At 48.5% G+C, this 20,527-nt stretch overlaps 1 protein-coding gene and 1 pseudogene across 1 annotated transcript; one reads left to right on the top strand and one right to left on the bottom strand.

Annotated features, from left to right (window-relative positions):
• The first annotated feature begins 611 nt into the window (after positions 1-611).
• On the top strand, positions 612-2,219 carry LOC123140799 (high-affinity nitrate transporter 2.1-like). The gene has a single exon (XM_044560081.1). The coding sequence runs from the start codon at positions 693-695 to the stop codon at positions 2,217-2,219; it is 1,527 nt and encodes a 508-aa protein (XP_044416016.1). The 5' UTR covers positions 612-692.
• Positions 2,220-19,427: 17,208 nt separating this feature from the next.
• On the bottom strand, positions 19,428-20,009 carry LOC123142334 (TPD1 protein homolog 1B-like; annotated as a pseudogene).
• Between the last annotated feature and the right edge of the window lie 518 nt (positions 20,010-20,527).

Here is a 20,527-nt window from a genome sequence, read left to right as displayed (position 1 = left end):
GAACTATCATACACCAGCAAAAAATAAATAAGTATCATACATCACACTACATGAAAAACACACGTCGCCTAGTATCTATACATATGATGTTTGTTAAAACATGGGTTCACGGCCAGTATCATGCATATGATGATGTGTGAAATATGCACATACCTAAAGATACGAGAAAAAAAATCCAATTGAAAACAAGTTGTGCATACGGCAGCTCCATGGAAAACCTTTTTTTTTTCAAAATTTCAGTGCGAACTTGAGAATTTACATGTTTTTATAGCATGGCATTCCCATCATAATGGACTTTGTTTTAGAACCTGTTAGAACCAATACATGGTTTTCACCGGCAACCCTGATAAGTTCAACGAAACAGCCTGATAAGTTCAACGAGACAGATGGACGCTCTTACTAATTAAGAAGCAGAAGAGGTCAAACATGTGACTGATGTTCTGCGTTAATTTCAGCAGATCAAGAGAAATGGGGACAAAAGGAAACGTCAGGAGAGGACAGAGAACGTGTCAAACTGAAGTAAGGACCGTGCATGCTATAAATACATGTATCCTTCTAACCTCTTGAGCACCCAACCATTACAACCTAGAGACTTAGCTACCTAGCTCTCGCCTCTTCAGTCCGCGGTGCAGCTCTGAAGAGAGCTAAGTACCAAGGAAAGAAGAAGGCTTCGGGCCTCAACAGAAGAGGACATGGAAATGGAGATCGGCTCGACAGGCGCCACCGCAGCATCCACCAACTTCTCGCTGCCGGTGGACTCTGAGCACAAGGCCAAGTCCATCAAAATCTTCTCCTTCGGCAACCCACACATGCGTGCATTCCACCTTGGATGGATGTCCTTCTTCACCTGCGTTGTCTCCACCTTCGCCGCCGCGCCACTCATCCCCATCATCCGCGACAACCTCAACCTCACCAAGGCTGACATCGGCAACGCTGGGGTCGCCTCTGTTTCTGGCGCCATCTTCTCAAGGCTGGCCATGGGCGCCATCTGCGACCTTCTTGGCCCACGCTATGGTGGTGCTTTCCTCATCATGCTTTCCGCACCAGCAGTGTTCTGCATGTCCGTCATCGACAGTCCCGCCGGATACATCACTGTACGCTTCCTCATCGGTGTCTCACTTGCCACCTTTGTGTCATGCCAATACTGGATCAGCACCATGTTCAATAGCAAGATCATTGGGACAGTCGGTGGCTTAACAGCGGGGTGGGGAGACATGGGTGGAGGTGCCACACAGCTCATCATGCCCTTCGTCTTCGATGCCATCAAGGCATGTGGTGCGACGCGTTTCACCGCGTGGCGCATCGCCTACTTCGTGCCAGGAATGATGTTGGTGGTGATGGGCTTGCTCGTGCTCACCTTGGGACAGGACCTTCCTGATGGCAACCTGAGGAGCCTCCAGAAAAATGGTGGCATGAACAAGGACAAGTTCTCCAAGGTTCTACGGGGCGCCATCACCAACTACCGTACATGGATCTTTGTCTTCATCTATGGCTATTGCATGGGTGTCGAGCTCACCTCAAACAACGTGATTGCCGGGTACTACTACGATAGTTTCTACCTCGACCTTCGAAAAGCAGGTATCATTGCCGCCTGCTTTGGCTTGGCCAATATCTTTGCACGCCCCATGGGCGGGTACCTCTCTGACCTTGGTGCTCGGTACTTCGGCATGCGTGCCCGACTCTGGAACATCTGGATCCTCCAGACTGCTGGTGGAGTCTTCTGCCTTTGTCTCGGTCGTGCATCCACCCTTCCCACCTCCATAGCATGTATGGTCCTGTACTCCATATGTGTTGAGGCTGCATGCGGCGCCGTCTATGGTGTCATCCCCTTCGTCTCCCGCCGCTCCCTCGGGCTCGTCTCAGGCATGACCGGTGCAGGCGGTAATGTGGGTGGCGGTCTCACACAGCTCCTCTTCTTCACTTCATCGCAATACACCACCGGCAAAGGACTCCAGTACATGGGCATCATGATCATGGCGTGCACGCTCCCCGTCATTCTCGTGCACTTCCCACAGTGGGGCTCCATGCTTGTCCCTCCCAGCGCGGACGCCACCGAGGAGGAGTACTATGCCGCCGAGTGGACGGAGGAGGAGAAGGGCAAGGGCCTCCACATGGCTGGCCTAAAGTTCGCCGAGAACAGCATATCCGAGCGTGGCAGACGCAATGCCATCCTCGCCGTACCTGCTACCCCGCCCAACAGCACGCCACAACACGTGTAAGACGTTAGTGTTTTTTTTTACCTCAATGTATACCATGCGCGTATGCATACATACGTACGCACCATCCCATTTGCCGGTGTGGTTTCCCAGACCACCTGCCTTTTGGGCGCTTATCTAGGCCTTAGTCAATAATAACTGGGGCTTGTATCATGTATGAGAACTATCAATATGGGAATATGCATCGTTTCATCTTACCACATATACCAGGTGATTATTTCATTGTACTTGTAAGGGCTTGTAATATGTTACGAGAAAGATGAATATGAGAGCATTGGTCACTGTTCTTGCATAATGCATGAGAACACAACTCTTCCACACCAAAGTGCAAACACTACTCGACTCCACGAGTCTCTCCCTTACGCATGCAAGCGTACGGCGAACTTAGGTACTTCTTCCACACCAAAGTACAGGACCATTCAAAGAGCGACTCTATCAACAACAATGGTGGCGGTGCATGCTTGAAAGCGTGAGGAGTACTATAATATTCCGAGTGATCTATAGCCTGGGCTCTCAATAGCGACATGCATAACACTTGCATTTTCTCTAAGTCAATAAAGTTGCTGTGCTCGAGGAAAAAAAGAGTCAGGTTTGCCAAAAGAACAGGAGAAAAAAAAAATCAAAGGAGTCGGTGATCCGAATTTCTACCTTTAGATACATTCAGCACGCTAAGATTTTGACCTGCGAGAGTACGGGTCGATCGACACGTGGTTCATACGGACGGGACTGTTTACTAGCTATTTTGACGACGAAGACAGGACTGAATCTAACCGCAGTCGCTCCGAGATTCTTAAACTTGAGCAGCTCTTTATATATTACAGTATGTTTACTAGCCTTTCATCGTCCTTCAGTATATTTTATAATTTTATACTATGCACTAATAAACACACTTTCTACTGATCTATGTGTAGTTTGTACATGTTCATGCGCTTCTCTAGGCAGCTTCTAAGATGTATATAGTTTGTATATTTGTCTATATCGAAATGAAAAATAAGAATACGCCAATATCATAATGAAGGAAACATGGAGGTCGCATCGCTAACCAAGAGCCATGGACAAGTGTTGGATCCTCTTACACACACGCATGCGTTTCTGTTGGAAAGTGGCGGCCAAAGTCATCGTGCTAGGTCAGGTGTGTCCTTCTCATCTCAAATGGGTGTAACGTGTACACGTTTTTGTGGTCAAGCTGTAGCGTCATGGCAGTGATGCCTGTGTGGAGACTCTAAAGATGTATTCTTGTGAGTTATTTGACCTAATTTTGTGAATTCATGTGCTACTAAAGTCTTAGATTTTGACCTAATCCGATAGATACGGATCCCTTGGGTGAGAGAGGAGCAACACTAGTCCCCTAGTCTACAAGCAGGTTTACAGTGTGGTGTTCCATATTAGCTGGAGGTGATAAGCTTGTGCAAGATCTCTCGTGGTTGTGTTTGATCATCTTCATTGGCTGGTTGTCTGGTGGGTTGAAGATAACAACGTGTATAACTTATTTCATGTGGTAATTGAAGCATCAAAAGACCGTGATCAAGCATGCGATAGAACTCATCGACATTGTCTTTGGGCCAAAGATGATCTAGAGAATAGGCACAATCCTTGGATGTGTGTGCCATAGTGTGTTGACCAAAGAGCAAGCGGCTTTTGGGTGTGATTAATCTTCACGCTTCAAATTCAGGGCCTTTTTCTTAAATAACTACATGAGTTTTATCAGAAATGTGATGTGCCATAGGTTGCTCTTACCTGTCGAACTTATTATCAGGTTGTGGTTCCTCATGCTCTTGGTCGTGTGGGCTCATTTGGGTGGTGTGATATTTTCTCCCTTTCGCCCACTTACCGTGGCATTACTCTGTGCATTCCAGAAGATGGCTCTTCTATTTGAATTGAAAAGATACTCAGGATGATCTTTTGGAAAACAAATTTTGAGGACTCTTCTCATATGTCGGCAATCAAAATATTTATCTTGATTGTATGCTTGCGGAGACAGATCTTACTTTCAGACTCCCTCTCTCCACTCAAGCCTATATGGAATTTTAACAATCGGAGGGATTATTGTGTTTCTAGAATAACGTGGGGCACTATTGCGTAATCTCCGTCTAGGATCCAACGTTTCATGTACGATGATCTTCAAGTGCCATTTTTTCTTCATAAAATTTGGAAATATGAAAGCCTCTCTAAGATCAATGTTTTCTCTTGGCTTTTTGTTGGGTGGATCGCCTTAACATTCATGATACATTGATAGGGCAACACTGGCACCTGAATTCTTGTCCTGATTTATTGCTTAATGTGAACTCTTGCCACCTTGGAAACTGAAATCATAATTTCATTGAGTGTGCTTTTGCTTTGTTGTTGTTGGTGGTTTGTGGGTATTACATGGTCTTCTTCCACCTACTTGTCCCATGCCATACAGGATGCTTCTCTTAAGGCCCGTGCTTTTTGGAGGCATCCATTTTTGTCCTATGGAACATTTGGAAGGAGCGGAACAGCTTTTATTTTAAGCATGCCGTGCCTTCTTTTCCTTGGTGCAACATTTATTTAATTAATGACTACCCCTCGTGGCCCATAGGGTTAAAACTTCTTCCCTGACTTGGTTAGACTCCTTGATGCAAAGCTCTCTGTGGGGATCCTTGCCCATGTATACTTTGTGCATATGTTTATATAATTAAAAAAAATAACCACGAGGGCTTACCGCGCTGTTCTTGGCCTAAAAAATTGTGTATAATCATTCATGCGAGTATAATTGTGCATGTTAAGGCTAAGTATTATTATTCTTACTCCGTGTCTGTTTTTTAGTTGCTTTTCATAGTGATTTGTATCATACATCTAATAGGGAGAGGATTTGTGGTGCACAGGTGTGGGAGCACGCATATTTTTTCCCCTCTTATTGCCTCGTGATTCGGAAATTAGTTTGGCCTTTGCATGTGCTTTAGCCCTTAATTCCCTTAGATAGGGCCCATGCGTTCAGCTTTTCACAGCTTTTGGTAGCTCCACCCATCCCACCTCTCATGTTTTTTCTTTTGACTTTCTAATTTAAATCTATATGTTTTGAACCAAAAGTCTAATTTTTGTTTTGTTTGCATATTCGTGTTCCTTGCGATGAGGACTTTGAAACAAGGGCACTCTTGAATACATTTTGACAAGTTTGGAAAACTTCACGAAGTTTTAACTACTAAAAGTTGATTGGAATGAACGATAAATTCACCAAGTTTGAAAAACTGAAATTTATTTGGTACATGTCGTGGGAACAGATCTGACAATAGAGTATAGGGGTACGTATAGGAGGGCAGAGTCTAGCTACGGTGTGGTTGTACACTTGGATTTACGAGTTCAGGTCCCTCTCGGAAGAGGTAAAGACCCTAAGTCTCGGTGCTGCGGGAGCCTGTTTATCTGGAGTGTTGTGGTACAAGTGGTGCGAACCCTTGTGCAGGGGTGGAGCGATGGCTTATATAGAGTCCGTTGGCCCCTCGTGAATGCTCCGTTACTCATGGGTTCAATGGAGAGGTTAAAGGTTGCGGGTGTTGCAAGTAACGCCTGCATTAGATGTTCTTTATGGTGGCGAACTAATCGTCTGACCGTTGCCCTCTCAGGGTGACTCTTGGTCTTCTGTCGCCCAGTGACGCTTGGTACTCTGAGTGGGTAGACGGTCGAGTGAAGGTAAGGCTTTCGAGTGGATCCTGCGTTCGAGTGACTTGTAGGTTGCAGGCATTCCAGTCGGCGACTCCTTCCTAGCTTTGTAGGCCTTGGATTCTTGTATGTGGTGTCCTTAGGTAGGGTATGTAGACCAGGCCACCCTACCCCAAATACATGTCCTCGTCAATAGCCCCCGAATGGATCGGGTCCAAGTGAAAAAGGATTAGAGTGGAATCTGATTGGACTCAATGCCTCTGAGGTACTTTCGAGCTCCGCAGATCCGGCGCTGCTTTAACTCCTTGTCAATCGCCTCGATAGATTCTGGCTTGTTGTGTGACCGAGTGAAACGAACGACGGGTCGTTGAGCATCGGGTCGGACTCGAATGAACAAGGAGGTCTTCGACGCAATCGATTGTTCTGCCAAGTCCCGGATTTCGTGGGATTCGAAATTTTGGAGAAGCGCATGGATCGGCAACATCGCGGTAAGTGGGGTGAGACTCCTCGATTTTTGCTCCTCCTTTATCGCCACGTACTGTGCAGTCTCCGTTAGTGGGATGTGCTGGGATCTCGCTGGCCCAGGGGTTAGTGACTCAGGTTCGTTGTTATAAGAAGCGACGCGACCGAGGGGCGAAACAGTGCTCCTTCTCTTTCCTCCCTTTCCGCTCGTCTCGCCACCTCTTTCGCCTCCACGCCGTGCGGCTCCGCTCGACTCCAACGACCGCCGCGGAGGTGTCGAAGATCAAGACGGCGAAGCTGGAGCGCGCCAAGAAGGCCACCAAAGCGAAGAAGGAGTCGAGCTCTCGGATCGCGCCGCCGCCGGGCTGGATCCAGGGCGACTGGCTGCCGTCGACGGCCACGGCAGAGGACATTGACGGGCTCGTCGCTGACGGCCTACTGGCAGGGGTCTTGGAGGTTGCCGGATGAAGGGAATGTCGAGCCTGCGCCGCGCCTCGGAGAGCGGGTCCTCCTCGTCACCCACGTGGAGAGAGGTTTCTCCCTGCCCCCCATCCATTTTTCCGAGGGTTTCTAAATTTCTTCAGTGCTCAACTCCATCAACTTCCCCTGAATGCCATATCATATCTTGTTGCCTTCGTTTCCATGTGCGAAAATTTCTTGGGTTGTCATCCTCACTAGGTGTTGTTCAAGCACATCTTCACGTGTCATTCTCAGTCGGTCAAGAAAGTAGATCCGAGTGACGCGAGGACCCACGTGATCTAGTTGTGTGGTGGTCTAGGTATCCTGATGAGGTAGGAGTGCGTTCCCCGCAATGACCTTTCCCGAGTCCGTTAGAGGTTGGCAGTCGACCTGTTTTTATTGCAGTGACGTTCCATCTTCTGGTTCATCGACTAGCCTTCCCCCTTTCACGTCGGCAAGGATCAATGCCCCCCGCTTGCTGACCGTGGCCAAGGAGGAGAAAGCTGAAGTGGGAGTCTTGGTAGAAGTTGTAGTCGAGCTAATCCGAGGCGGAGTGACGGGCTTGGATCTGTTAGAGGTGTTCCTCAGTCGACGGATTCAGCCCCTGCAGGCACGAAACCATCCCATGTGGCAGTATACAGGTCCAGACGATTCCACTCGGACTCATCCAGAGGACGTCAAGGACGAGACCGTGAAGCAATGGCTTAGCAGTACCACCGGGGCTCGCGACAATCCTCGTGGATCCAAGTGGGTCTTGCCCTTCGACGCCGAGCACCCACCAGGGAAGGTGAGACGTACTTTGTCGAGTGTTTTCTCTTTTGTTTCCAACATCCGACTGGATTGATATGCCGACTGACTTTGATTTTTGTACCTCGCAGGATGTTGGAAAGATGCTTTCGCCCGTGCCGAACGGAGAACAACTCGTTGAAGGTGCAGAGAGTGAGGGCGGCAGTGCTGGGGGCAGTTATGCCGAAGACAGTGAGAGCAGCAGTGACGACACAGAAGAAGGTGAGGAGGCCGAGTCTTCTCCGTCGGCCGAAGCGCGCACCGAGTGTCGAACCAAATTGAACCAGGATCCGCCTGCATGCCAGGGCAAGGTCGTGGCATCGAGTGTCAGGAACCCGAAGCGCACTCGGACAGCGACGCCAGATCCGACTGCGAAGACTGCGAAACAGGTTAAGGTCCCCCATCGAAACCTCGGAAGGCTTTGTCTAGAATAAAGGTCAGCGTGCCTATCGCTTTGACGTGAGTGTTGTTTCTTCCTTTCTTACTATTGCAGATCTTCATACTTTTGCTGATCGAGTGAGAATTGTGTGCCAGGGCTGCTACTTCGTCAACGTCTCCCATGCAGGTTGATAAGGATCATGCGGAGATGGATACTGCGGACGCGGCCACTTCCCGGCAAGGTATGACCGGTTATCACTCAACTCTGTCCCACTGGTCGATTCAACGATCGATTGATTTGTTGTTGTCGAGTGACTACAGAGCTAATGGACATCATCCACGTTGCGGACGACGACGAAGACGAGCCTCAGAAGGATACGGGAGGGGAGGGTATGACCCCGACCGTCTCCCGCAGCTTCACTCGGAGAGTGCCGTCGAGCAAAACGTCCCGTGCGCCGCCTGCAGCTGTGTCTCAGGAACAAGGTGGTTCGTCTTGAGCTAGTGCTGACTCTGCTGCCCCTCTGTCGACTGCTTTACCTTTGGTACCTACTCCTCCGGCTTCGGGGCTGATTGGTCAACCTCAAGTGCTGGTTCCTCCGGCTTCGGGGCCGACCGATTTGTCTCAAGGGCTGATTCCTCCGGCTGCGTCACCGACGCCTCCACCCCACGTATTCACTTTGCATCATGTTCCGGAAGACCAAACTGGGGCTAGCAAAGAGGCCATAATTCAAGCCACTCTGATGATGCAGCGCCTGAATGAGCCGTATGAGGCTAGCAAGCTGGCTTATGATGTTGGTACAGCTCTTCAGGTGACTGTCCGAGTAAGTGCGATTGTAAGTTGATTTCTGATTGGTTTATTTCCTGTCCATCTTAACTCTGTACACCCGCTGGGTGTTTTTGACTTATGATGCCAGTACACATTTGCTTGTAGACCTTGACTCGGACCGGTCGGGTCATCTCGAGTGAAAATTTATCTAGTGGGGACACGCTGAGTGCACCCACTAGGTGGAGTCCCCAAGGACGCCGTCGAATGTTTGAATCAGGGGGGTCTTAGAACACGTTTGCTTGTAGTTCTTCACTCAGACCGGTTAGGCCGTGCCGAGTGGAAATTGATCCAGTAGGGGGCACACTGAGTGCACCCACTGGGTGTAGTCCTCTAGACCGCCGTCGAATGTTTGATTCGGCGGGGGTCTGAAAGAATTATTTGGTATCAACTGGATTTGCTCCTCTCCACTCGGAAGTAGAGAAATATTTGAAAATCTTTTCTCATCGTCGACTGAATTGTTTCTTTGTTGATCTCAAAAAACCTATGAGCTCGAGACTAAGTATGCTGCCCTGGAGAAGGAGACGCTCCAGCTCCGACTGGATCTGGAACTAGTGAAAAGGATTTTGGCTCGTGCTCAGACGGAGGTGAAGACCATGGGAGGTAACTCTTGTCGACCGTGTGCACCGTCGTTCTTTCTTTCCATCCTTTGAGTCGAGTAGTTTCACTCGAACAGATATGCGTAGTGAGAACCGTCGGCTTCAAGCGCGACTCAGGAATGTTGTTTCTTTAGACACCGTGAAGCAGGCTCTGGAAGATAAGGATAAAGCACTCGTGGAGGCGTAGAAGGCGGCTAGGGAGAAGGCCGAGGCCGCTGAGGAAAAGCTAGCCTCAGTTGGTAAGTTGGAGGAGGAGAACACATCTTTGAAGGCTGTCGTTGAAGAGGCAAAGAAGGAGGTCGCCGAGCTTAAGAAAGAGCAAGCCAAGTGGGCCAAGAAGGTTGAACAACAGGCGAATGCCATTGAATCGGAGAATATAGCCCTGAATGACAAGGTTGACCGGCTCACCCAGAAGAGGGATGCGCTGGAGAAGTATTTGGGAGGCTTTGCGAAAAAGATGTACGCCATGCTTGAAGGTACCTCTCTTTGCTCGAGTGAATTTATGTGAATCTCAGAAGCGATGCCATAACTAACCCTTTCCTTCCTTCTCGTGTAGAATACTGTCAGAATTTTGAGCTCGAGACTGAACGGATTGAGACGGATCTGGATCCCACCAAGTCACTCGTCAAGGACGTGGTGACTTTGAACATGTTGCGACTTGAAGCTCGTCTTGATGATGTCCTGGGATACATCACCCGTCTGAGGGCTGCGCTGGTGAAGATAAACAAAGAGTTGTGGCAGGAGGATACACTCCAGAGTGATCTTGAATCAATGATGACCCGACTCAATGAGATCCCTGGACGGGTGCAGGCATGGAAGATGTCTGTCCCTCGCCGCGGGGCCGATGTGGCGCTTTCACTCGTCCGCGTCCATTGCAAAGATGCCAAGGAAGAAAAGCTGAAGAATCTCTAGGTCGCGAACACGAAGAAGCTTAAGTTTGAAGACTTCATGGAGACTTTCATCGAGGTAGCCACTCGGATTGCGGATGGCATAGACTTGGAAACTTTCGTCGAGCCAACGAGTCCCACCGGTGTGTGAGGGAAAACTTATGACCCGAGTATCTTTCAGTTAGAACTTATTTGCCTAGGTATGCCGAGTAATTTTGTATCCATTAAAACTCCTTCGGGCTTTCAGCCCGAGTACTTTTATATGCGCTTGGGATTCTAGATTTATCTAAATGTTGCTTTCCAATTTCTTGCATGGTTAAGTCTATTTCATAACTTAGGCGAAGGCGGGCTCGCGGCTAAGTCTCCGAGTGAGAGAGATGCTCGTCACTCGGAGTAGTTTTTAACTTAGGCGAAGACTGGTTCACGGCTAAGCCCCTGAGTGAGAGGGATGCTCGTCACTCGGAGTGGGTTTTAACTTAGGCGAAGACTGGTTCGCGGCTAAGCACCCGAGTGAGAGGCATGCTTGTCACTCGGAGTAGTTTTTTAACTTAGGCGAAGACTGGTTCGCGGCTAAGCCCCTGAGTGAGAGGGATGCTCATCACTCGGAGTAGGTTTTAACTTAGGCGAAGACTAGTTCACAGCTAAGCCCACGAGTGAGTGGGATACTCGTCACTTGGAGTGGGTTTTAACATAGGCGAAGACTGGTTCGCAGCTAAGCCCCCGAGTGAGAGGGATCCTCGTCACTCGGAGTGGGTTTTAACTTAGGCGAAGACTAGTTCGTAGCTAAGCCCCTGAGTGAGAGGGATGCTCGTCACTCGGAGTGGGTTTTAACTTAGGCGAGGACTAGTTCGCAGCTAAGCCCCCGAGTGAGAGGGATGCTCGTCACTTGGAGTGGGTTTTAACTTAGGCGAGGACTGGTTCGCAGCTAAACCCCGAGTGAGAGGGATGCTCGTCACTCAGAGTGGGTTTTACTTAGGCGAAGACTGGTTCGCAGCTAAGCCCCCAAGTGAGAGGGACGCTCGTCACTCAGAGTGGGTTTTAACTTAGGCGAAGACTCGTTCGCAGCCAAGCCCCCGAGTGATAGGGATGCTCACCACTCGGAGTGGGTTTTAACGTAGGCGAAGACTGGTTCACAGCTAAGCCCCCGAGTGAGAGGGATGCTCATCACTCAGAGTAGTTTTTAACTTAGGTAAAGGCTGGTTCGCAGCTAAGCCCCCGAGTGAGAGGGATGCAAGTCACTCGGAGTGGGTTTTAACTTAGGCGAATACTAGTTCACAGCTAAGCCCCCGAGTGAGAGGGATGCAAGTCACTCGGAGTGGGTTTTAACTTAGGCGAAGACTGGTTGGCAACTAAGCCCCCGAGTGAGAGGGATGCTCGTCACTCGGAGTAGTTTTTAACTTAGGCGAAGACTGGTTCGCAGCTAAGCCCCCGAGTGAGAGGGATGCTCATCACTCGGAGTGGGTTTTAACTTAGGCGAAGACTAGTTCGCAGCTAAGCCCCCGAGTGAGAGGGATGCTCGTCACTTGGAGTTGGTTTTAACTTAGGCGAAGACTAGATCACAGCTAAGCCCCCGAGTGAGAGGGATGCTCGTCACTCGGAGTGGGTTTTAACTAGGCAAGACTAGTTCGTAGCTAAGCCCCCGAGTGAGAGGGATACTCGTCACTCGGAGTGGGTTTTAACTTAGGCGAAGACTATTTCGCAGCTAAGCCCCCGAGTGAGAGGGATGCTCGACACTCGGAGTGGGTTTTAACATAGGCGAAGACTAGTTCGCAGCTAAGCCCCCGAGTGAGAGGGATGCTCGTCACTCGGAGTGGCTTTTAACTTAGGCGAAGATTCGCAGCTAGGCCCCCGAGTGAGAGGGATGCTCATCACCCGGAGTAGGTTTTAACTTAGGCGAAGACTGGTTCGCAGCTAAGTCTCCGAGTGAGAGGGATGCTCGTCACTCGGAATAGGTTTTTAACTTAGGCGAAGACTGGTTCGCAGCTAAGCTTCCCACTTGGAGTTTGGAACACGCGCCTGTGCGAGTAAAGTACTCTTATTACATCCTGAGAGGGATACTCGTCACTCGGAGTGGGTTTTAACTTAGGCGAAGACTGGTTCGCAGCTAAGCCCCGAGTGAAAGGGATCCTTGTCACTCGGAGTGGGTTTTAACTTAGGCGAAGACTAGTTCGTAGCTAAGTCCCCCGAGTGAGAGGGATGCTCGTCACTCGGAGTGGGTTTTAACTTAGGCGAAGAGTAGTTCGCAGCTAAGCCCCCGAGTGAGAGGGATGGTCGTCACTTGGAGTGGGTTTTAACTAAGGCGAGGACTGGTTCGCAGCTAAGCCCCCGAGTGAGAGGGATGCTCGTCACTCAGAGTGGGTTTTAACTTAGGCGAAGACTGGTTCGCAGCTAAGCCCCCGAGTGATAGGGATGCTCATCACTCGGAGTGGGTTTTAATTTAGGCGAAAGACTGGTTCGCAGCTAAGCCCCCGAGTGAGAGGGATGCTCGTCACTCGGAGTGGGTTTTAACTTAGGCGAAGACTAGTTCGTAGCTAAGCCCCCGAGTGAGAGGGATGCTCGTCACTCGGAGTTGGTTTTAACTTACGCAAAGACTAGATTACATCTAAGCCCCTGAGAGAGAGGGATGCTCGTCACTCAAAGTGGGTTTTAACTAGGCAAAGACTAGTTCGTAGCTAAGCCCCCGAGTGAGAGGGATGCTCATCACTCGAAGTGGGTTTTAACTTAGGCGAAGACTAGTTCGCGGCTAAGCCCCCGAGTGAGAGGGATGCTCATCACTCGGAGTGTGTTTTAACTTAGGCGAAGACTAGTTCGCAGCTAAGCCCTCGAGTGAGAGAGGGATGCTCGTCACTTAGAGTGAGTTTTAACTTAGGCGAAGATTGCAGCTAAGCCCCCGATTGAGAGGGATGCTCATCACTCGGAATGGGTTTTAACTTAGGCGAAGACTGGTTCGCAGCTAAGTCTCCGAGTGAGAGGGATGCTACTCACTCGGAATAGATTTTTAACTTAGGCGAAGACTGGTTCATAGCTAGGCTTCCCACTTGGGGTTTGGAGCACGCGCCTGTGCCAGTGAAGTACTCTTATTACATCCTGACAATTCAATCGTCAAGTATAGAATCGACGAAGAAGATTAGCATTCCTGGCACGTGGCTCGTCGATCTTCTTTCAAGGTTGAAGAGGTGATAGGCCCCATTGTGTAGCACCTTGGTGACGATGAAAGGGACTTCCCGTGCGGGGGCGAGCTTATGCGGCCGCTGCTGATCCACTCGAAGCACAAGGTCTCCTTGGAATGCCCAACCCTTGATGTGTCTGGCCTGGAAACGTCGTAGGTCTTGTTGATAAGCAGTCGACCGTATTAGGGCCATCTCTTGCTCCTCCTCAAGGAGGTCCACAACATCTTTCCGCGCCTGTTGAGCTTCAGCTTCTGAATAGAGCTCCACTCGGGGCGAGTTGTGGAGTAGATCACTCAGCAGCACGGCTTCGACTCCATACAACATGAAGAAGGGGGTGCGGTCGGTGGACCGATTGGGAGTCGTCCTTAAACCAGAAAGGACTGATGGTAGTTCGGTCACCCAAGCTCCGGCCGCGTGCTCGAGATCACGCATGAGTCATGGCTTCAACCCTTGAAGGATAGGGCCATTCGCCCTCTCAGCCTAACTGTTCGACTGCGGGTGTGCAACGGACGCGTAATCCACCCGAGTGCATTGGGCAGCGCAGAACCCTCTGAACTCTTCTGAATCGAAGTTCGAGCCATTGTCTGTGATAATGTTATTTGGGACTCCATATCTTAAGATCAACTCTCTCATGAACTTGATGGATGTGCGTGAATCTAGATTCTTAATGGGCTTGGCTTCAATCCACTTGGTTAACTTGTTGACTGCCACGAGAAGATGGGTGAAACCACTCGTGCCTGTCCTGAGTGGTCCAACCATGTCCATTTCCCAAACGACAAACAGCCAGACATGCGGTATGGTCTTCAAGGCGGATGCAAGTTTATGGGACAAGTTTGCATAGAACTGGCATCCCTTGCAATGCTGAACGATCTCTTTGGCGTCTTCATTGGCACGTGGCCAGTAAAAGTCAGCTTGGTATGCTTTGGCTACGATTGTCCGAAAGGACGCATGATGACCACAGGTTCCCGAGTGAATCTCTTCTAGGATCAATCGACCTTCCTCTGGAGAAATACATCGTTGGGCCATGCTAGTGACACTTTCTATGTATAGTTGTCCGTTCATCATAGTGAAAGCTTTGGACCTACGGACAATCTGGCGTGCCTCGACATCATCCTCTGGGAGTTCTTGCCTGAGTAAATATGCAATGTACGGCACTGTCCAGTCGGGTGTAATTACTAGAATCTCCATAACCAAGTCAATGACTGCAGGGACCTCGATTTCAGTCGGGTTAGAGGGACTTATCGCCTGAGGGGGCTCTTCAGTGAAAGGATCTTCCTGCATCGACGGGGAATGGAGGTGCTCAAGGAACACGTTGCTGGGGACAGGCTTTCGAGTGGACCCGATGTTTGCCAAATCGTCAGCTGCTTGATTTTTGACTCGGGGAATGTGATGAAGCTCCAGACCCTCAAATTTCTTCTCTAACTTTCTCACTGTGTTGCAGTATCCTATCATAGCGGGGTTTCTGACAACCCATTCTTTCATCACTTGATTGACTACCAGATACGAGTCTTCGTATACCATCAGGCGACGGACGCCGAGTGGCCATACGCAACCCGTAGAGGAGTGCTTCGTATTCGGCCTCATTGTTGGAGGAATCGAAGTGAATCTGCAGGACGTAATTGAGCCGGTCACCTTTTGGGGATACGAAGACCACTCCGGCGCTAGAACCATTCAACATCTTGGAGCCATCGAAGAACATACTCCAATGCTCCGGGTCGACCTGAGTCGGCTGTTGCTCTTCTATCCATTCGGCCATGAAATCTGCGAGTGCTTGGGACTTGATTGCCTTCTTTACTTCAAACTTAATATCCAAAGGAACAAGTTCAATGGCCCACTTGGCCACTCGGCCGGTTGCATCCCAATTGTTTATGATTTCAGACAACGGGGCATCACTGATGACTGAGACCGAGTGTTCTTGGAAATAATGTGCAACTTTCTTCGCTGTCAAGTAAATACCGTAGACAAGCTTCTGGTAATGAGGATACCTCTGCTTAGATGGAGTCGGGACTTCAGAGATGTAATACACTGGTCGCTGAACTTTGTAGTCCTTGCCTTCTTCTTCTCGCTCCACTGTGAGGACTGTGCTGACGACTTGGCCCGTGGCGGCAATGTACAAAAGCAGAGGCTCTTTGCTCTTCAGGGCAGGAAGCACCGGCTGGGTGGAGAGCAGGGCTTTGAGCTCAACAAACGATGTTTCTGCTTCAGGGGTCCACTCGAACGTATCGGACATCTTCATCAGTCGGTATAAAGGCAATGCCTTTTCTTCGAGACGAGAAATGAACCGACTCAACGTTGCGAGATAGCCTGTGAGCCTCTGGACGTCGTGCACGCGCTCAGGGCGCTTCATTCGGAAAATCGCGCTGATTTTCTCGGGATTAGCATTTATTCCTCGTTCGGAAACGAGAAAACCGAGTAACTTGCCTCCAGGCACTCCAAAGGTGCACTTGGATGGATTCAGCTTGATGTCGTATTTTCTCAGATTGGCAAAGGTTTCAGCAAGGTCAGCCAGCAGGTCAGAAACTTTGCGTGACTTGACCACGATATCATCCATGTAGGCCTCAACATTCCGACTGATCTGAGTGAGCAGGCACTTCTGAATCATGCGCATAAAAAGGTAGCACCAGCGTTTTTGAGGCCAAATGGCATGTTGATATAGCAGAAACACCAGAAAGGGGTGATGAAGGCAGTTTTTATTTCATCTAGTCTGTACAGTCGGATTTGATGGTACCCGGAGTATGCATCAAGAAAAGACAATCGCTCGCACCCCGAAGTGGAATCCACTATTTGGTCGATGCGGGGGAGCGGAAAATGATCTTTCGGGTAGGACCGGTTGATGTGTTTGAAATCGATACACATACGGAGTGACTTGTCCTTCTTGGGAACCATGACGACGTTGGCGAGCCACTCGGAGTGGTAAACTACATGTACAAACTCAGCTGCCAGGAGCCGAGCTACCTCCTCGACAATCGCCTTTCTCTTCTCTGCAGCACAGCGACGGAGATGTTCCTTAACAGGTTTGGCGTTTGTACACCCTCTGTCGGACTTAATATTACAACTATCAAGTTTTAATACAAACTTAGTAAATTAAAATGTTGTCATAATGTATTCAATGGTGCTCTTGTTTGAAAGTTCTCGTCGCAACGAACACAAATATGCAAACAAAACTTAATTTGGATTTTCGATGACTGCATGCATGTGTGCCCTCGCCCATGCGTGCTGCTACCAATTTTCACATTCAGTCTACATTTTATCTACTATAAGGATGGTGAACGAAGTCTGTATAAATAGATAATACTCCCTATGTTCCATATTAGTTGTCGTTGATTTACTACACAGCTGTATTAAATCAGCGACAACTAATATAGAATGGAGGGAGTACAAGTCAAACTATAACCGTGTACACATATAGTTGACCCTAGCTGGAGCTGCAAGTAGATGCTAACGTGCACCATGGCCGGGCCGTACATGCACATGCAATAGTGCTAGCGACGGCAAGGGTATTTTCATTGACATTTAATAGCCAAGTAAAAAAGTCTAGTGGGCAAAGCTCAGCAGTGACAAACTAAGCGTTGCTGAAAACGATTGTTGTGCCGGTTGTTTTCCAACCTCCATTACATGTCAATGAAATTGACCAAAGCGAGCTTTTCAGCGTGTTAAGTAACAAGGTTGATGAAAAAGACCGGTAACCGCCATATATGAAGTTATCTATGCTATGACATCAGCTGTATCTAACGGCCTCAAGTAGAAAGAAAACTACGGTGAAAGGGAAACTTTCTGCGGAAAGAGGAGATATTAGCTAAGTTACAAATAAATCGTTGGCATGAATTAGTGCTTAGTTAAATAACTGATGTTTGCCTTTGCTTATGAAGGACCTGAATACGTTTCTTAATTATACCGGAACTTCTAAGTATGCCGTGATCACAAAGAGAGATGCATTCCCATTGAATATGTCATGGCCGCAAAGCAACATATGACTAGATGATAACTAACAGATTAATGTGAAAATTGGTTGCTAGTAATATATTTTAAGGAGATTTGGTTATATAGAACAATAATATTTGGACTAATAATGTGAACTGGAACTAAAAATACAAATAAACTGGACTAATATTATATAGAACAATAATATTTGGACTAATAGTATTTGATAACCGTATAGTTGTAAAATATTTTATATAAGTATAGCATAATACTCCTACATGGACGCATGTTGTGATATGTCTGCGTGCTAAGGAAGGTATTGAATCATATTTGATTATTATATATGATACCATAAGATATTGTCTACGTGATTGAGATTGTTGAGTGCATTACACGATTACTTTCCACTCCAGAGACGACTTCTTGGGTGTATTATATTTGACCCCCCTGAAAGATAGGAGCTGAAAGTTGCACTGCATTTTAGATACGTGTTGATTAGACAGGTGAGCTCTTTTACGTGGCACTTCAGCTTCTCCAAACCCATGTGAGAACACAAACACATCATAAGATACTCCTCTTGCACGTGCAGGAAGACTACGATACAACATCGATAAATATAATAATATTATGGGCTGAAAACAAGGGCTGATGATCTTAAGCGAAGTCCCATTAATTTGGCTTCAACTCAAGTGTGGAGATAGGGCATGCAGAAAGTTGCACTGCATTTTAGTCCTACAGATGTTGAAGGTGAAGAGAAAAATAGAGATGCCATTGATCGAAAACAAAGATTATAAGGGTGTGTACAATGATGTTATCTTAGGGGTGTCACGTAAGATAAATGATGAATTGGAGGAGAGATGAAGCATAAGAAAAGGTTTGCCTTCTCTTAGTTAAGAGATAATCTCTTAGCAACAATATTTTTTGCAACATATATTTAGGGATATCTAGTTATCAAAGATAAGACTAAAAAATAACCCATTGTACACTGTTTATCGTATTCTCTAGACTACATGGTGGGCTTAAGATAAGACTACCTTATCAATCACTATACATGGCATAAAATTACAATTCTTCAGGGTGGCTGATAGACCCTGGAGCCCCCCTCACATACGGGCGACTCTAGGGCAACAAATCCTAGCTCCTCTAGCCCTATCCCTCCCTCTTGTCCTAGCTGCCAACTGAGAAGGTTGCCGGCGTCCCCTAATTGAGGCCGGTGAAGGTGGAAGTGCGGATTATGTTGCACTATGTCACTTCAGGGAGCTCCGGAGGCCGGGACCGCGGCCCTGGGTGCGAAGGTGACATCAACCTCTTCGGGTGGGGGGCATTGCAGGTGTTGGCTGGACCTTCAGGTCGCATGGGTGGCGGTTGGGCGGTGCTGGCTCCTCGCGGCGTGGTCTGCTCCAGCGGTTGCGCCATATCTGGATCCTGATGCTCTGTCTCGGCTCCATCTATCCTCGTCGGATCGGGCTGGCCAATGGGCGTGGTGGGAGAAGACCTAGGATGGGCGAAACCCTTGGTCGACCTCCCATCGACCTCGACACCGATGGTCTCCTACTGGTTCTATAGCTTTTGTTCTTTACCGAGGGAAATACTATCTGCTACTATACTACGTCACCCTTCCTCTTCGGAGAATCCCAACAATTATCACAAGTAGTAGTATCTCATATGTGAACTATCTTTTTTTCCTTTTCCCTTGGATGTGATGGATCTATGAGCCCCCTTGTTTGAATATTAGTTATCATGTTAGTGGTTTTGGATCTTATCCTACTTGTGTTTCCACTTTTAAATTCTGTCTCAATCTAATTTTCTCACGCTTTCTTTCTTAACTCCACCTCCAATTCACGAAGATGTGTCCACCCCTACGATTTGCCCTGTATCAGGGTACCGTCATTGTGTGGTGGAATGCTAACTGAAATTTGCTAACATGGGAGAGAACGTCAAAATGTTTTTCATTGGACTCGGTTCAACTATTCCTCGACGCCATACATTGATACTAGATATCGATAACAATAGCTCCAAAAGTAAGATTAGACCACAAGCCAAGCTCTACTTGATTTCCTTTGTAAGCAAAACAGATAGCTTCATCGTCACCGATACCCTAGCTATAGCTAGTTGCAGTTACATGAGGCGGGCGCGACTGTCGTCCGGTAGGGAAAGGAGTTGCCATACTGGAACGATACAGGAAAGCTGGGCTCAATGGATCCGCCACCATTGATGAGGCAGTCGTTAAAGATGAGGCAGTGAAACTTGTCTGGGTCGATGAAATCATTTGAGGCGAAGTCGCCGCATGCGACGTGGACGTAGCACACGGCTTAGTCGATCCAGGTGTTGGTGATCTCCACGCTGTAGGTTGGCATGCCACCGGCAATGCTCAACACGTTGTTCTGCGACACCTCCAGGAGCTCCTTTGAGCACTCCTCCAGCTCCAATGGCTCCGCCGCCACTCGACGACATGGAAGATGCATTGATCCTGAGCATCTTGCGGAACCGATGCTAATGCTATTGTAGCGAGGAAGATGCTGAAACTAGCAGAAAAAAAGTGAGAAAAGATGAAGAATTAGTATGATGTGAATCTATGCTTACTTACGTACTATAATACATTTGACTACCTTCACCAAAAGCTTGGAGCAGGAGCATATGGTGACGACGACCACATCCGCAACGTTTGAACGAACCCGAAAGAATGCCATGGCGCCTTGAAATCCAACCAGTCCGAGATCCGCATGGAAGGTGGAAGCATGGGCGTGGCCCTAGGGGCCTCCCCGTCTAGAACTGGATGTGGGACCAAACTACGACGTCAGCGAGCAGTCCTCACACAAATGAGTTGTCATTTCCAAGGCCGCAAGACAGCGGGCAGCGGGGGTCATGTGGCTAACCTCGACTGGGCAACATGTCTGCCATAAGGATCCTTCCGTGGAGCACAATCCAGGTAAAGAACTTGCATTTTGGTTCCACATGGGCTTCCCAAATCCTTGTCGGAGAGAACCTCGGGAAGATCCAGCGAACTGCGCCGCATAAGCCAAAGCTGCCATTGGGGTCAAACACCAGGAGATGGAGTTTTCCTGGTCCGGGGTTAGCACAACCTGGGAGGTAATAGAAGCAATCGCATTGAACTCTCGCATCTAAGTTGGGGACGCCAGGCGACCGATCTGATCCAATTCTCATCCTGGAGCTCCTTCATCATTGTCTCTACTTTCTGTTGGTGATC

The sequence above is a fragment of the Triticum aestivum genome, chromosome 6D (assembly GCF_018294505.1).
Source record: "Triticum aestivum cultivar Chinese Spring chromosome 6D, IWGSC CS RefSeq v2.1, whole genome shotgun sequence".
NCBI lineage: Eukaryota > Viridiplantae > Streptophyta > Magnoliopsida > Poales > Poaceae > Triticum > Triticum aestivum.
The sequence above is the reverse complement of the archived record's forward strand: the minus strand, read 5'-3'. Positions and strand labels throughout refer to the sequence as shown.

Excerpts from the sequence above, each read along its gene's own strand:
- LOC123140799 (XM_044560081.1), top strand. The coding sequence starts at position 693 with ATGGAAATGGAGATCGGCTCGACAGGCGCCACCGCAGCATCCACCAAC.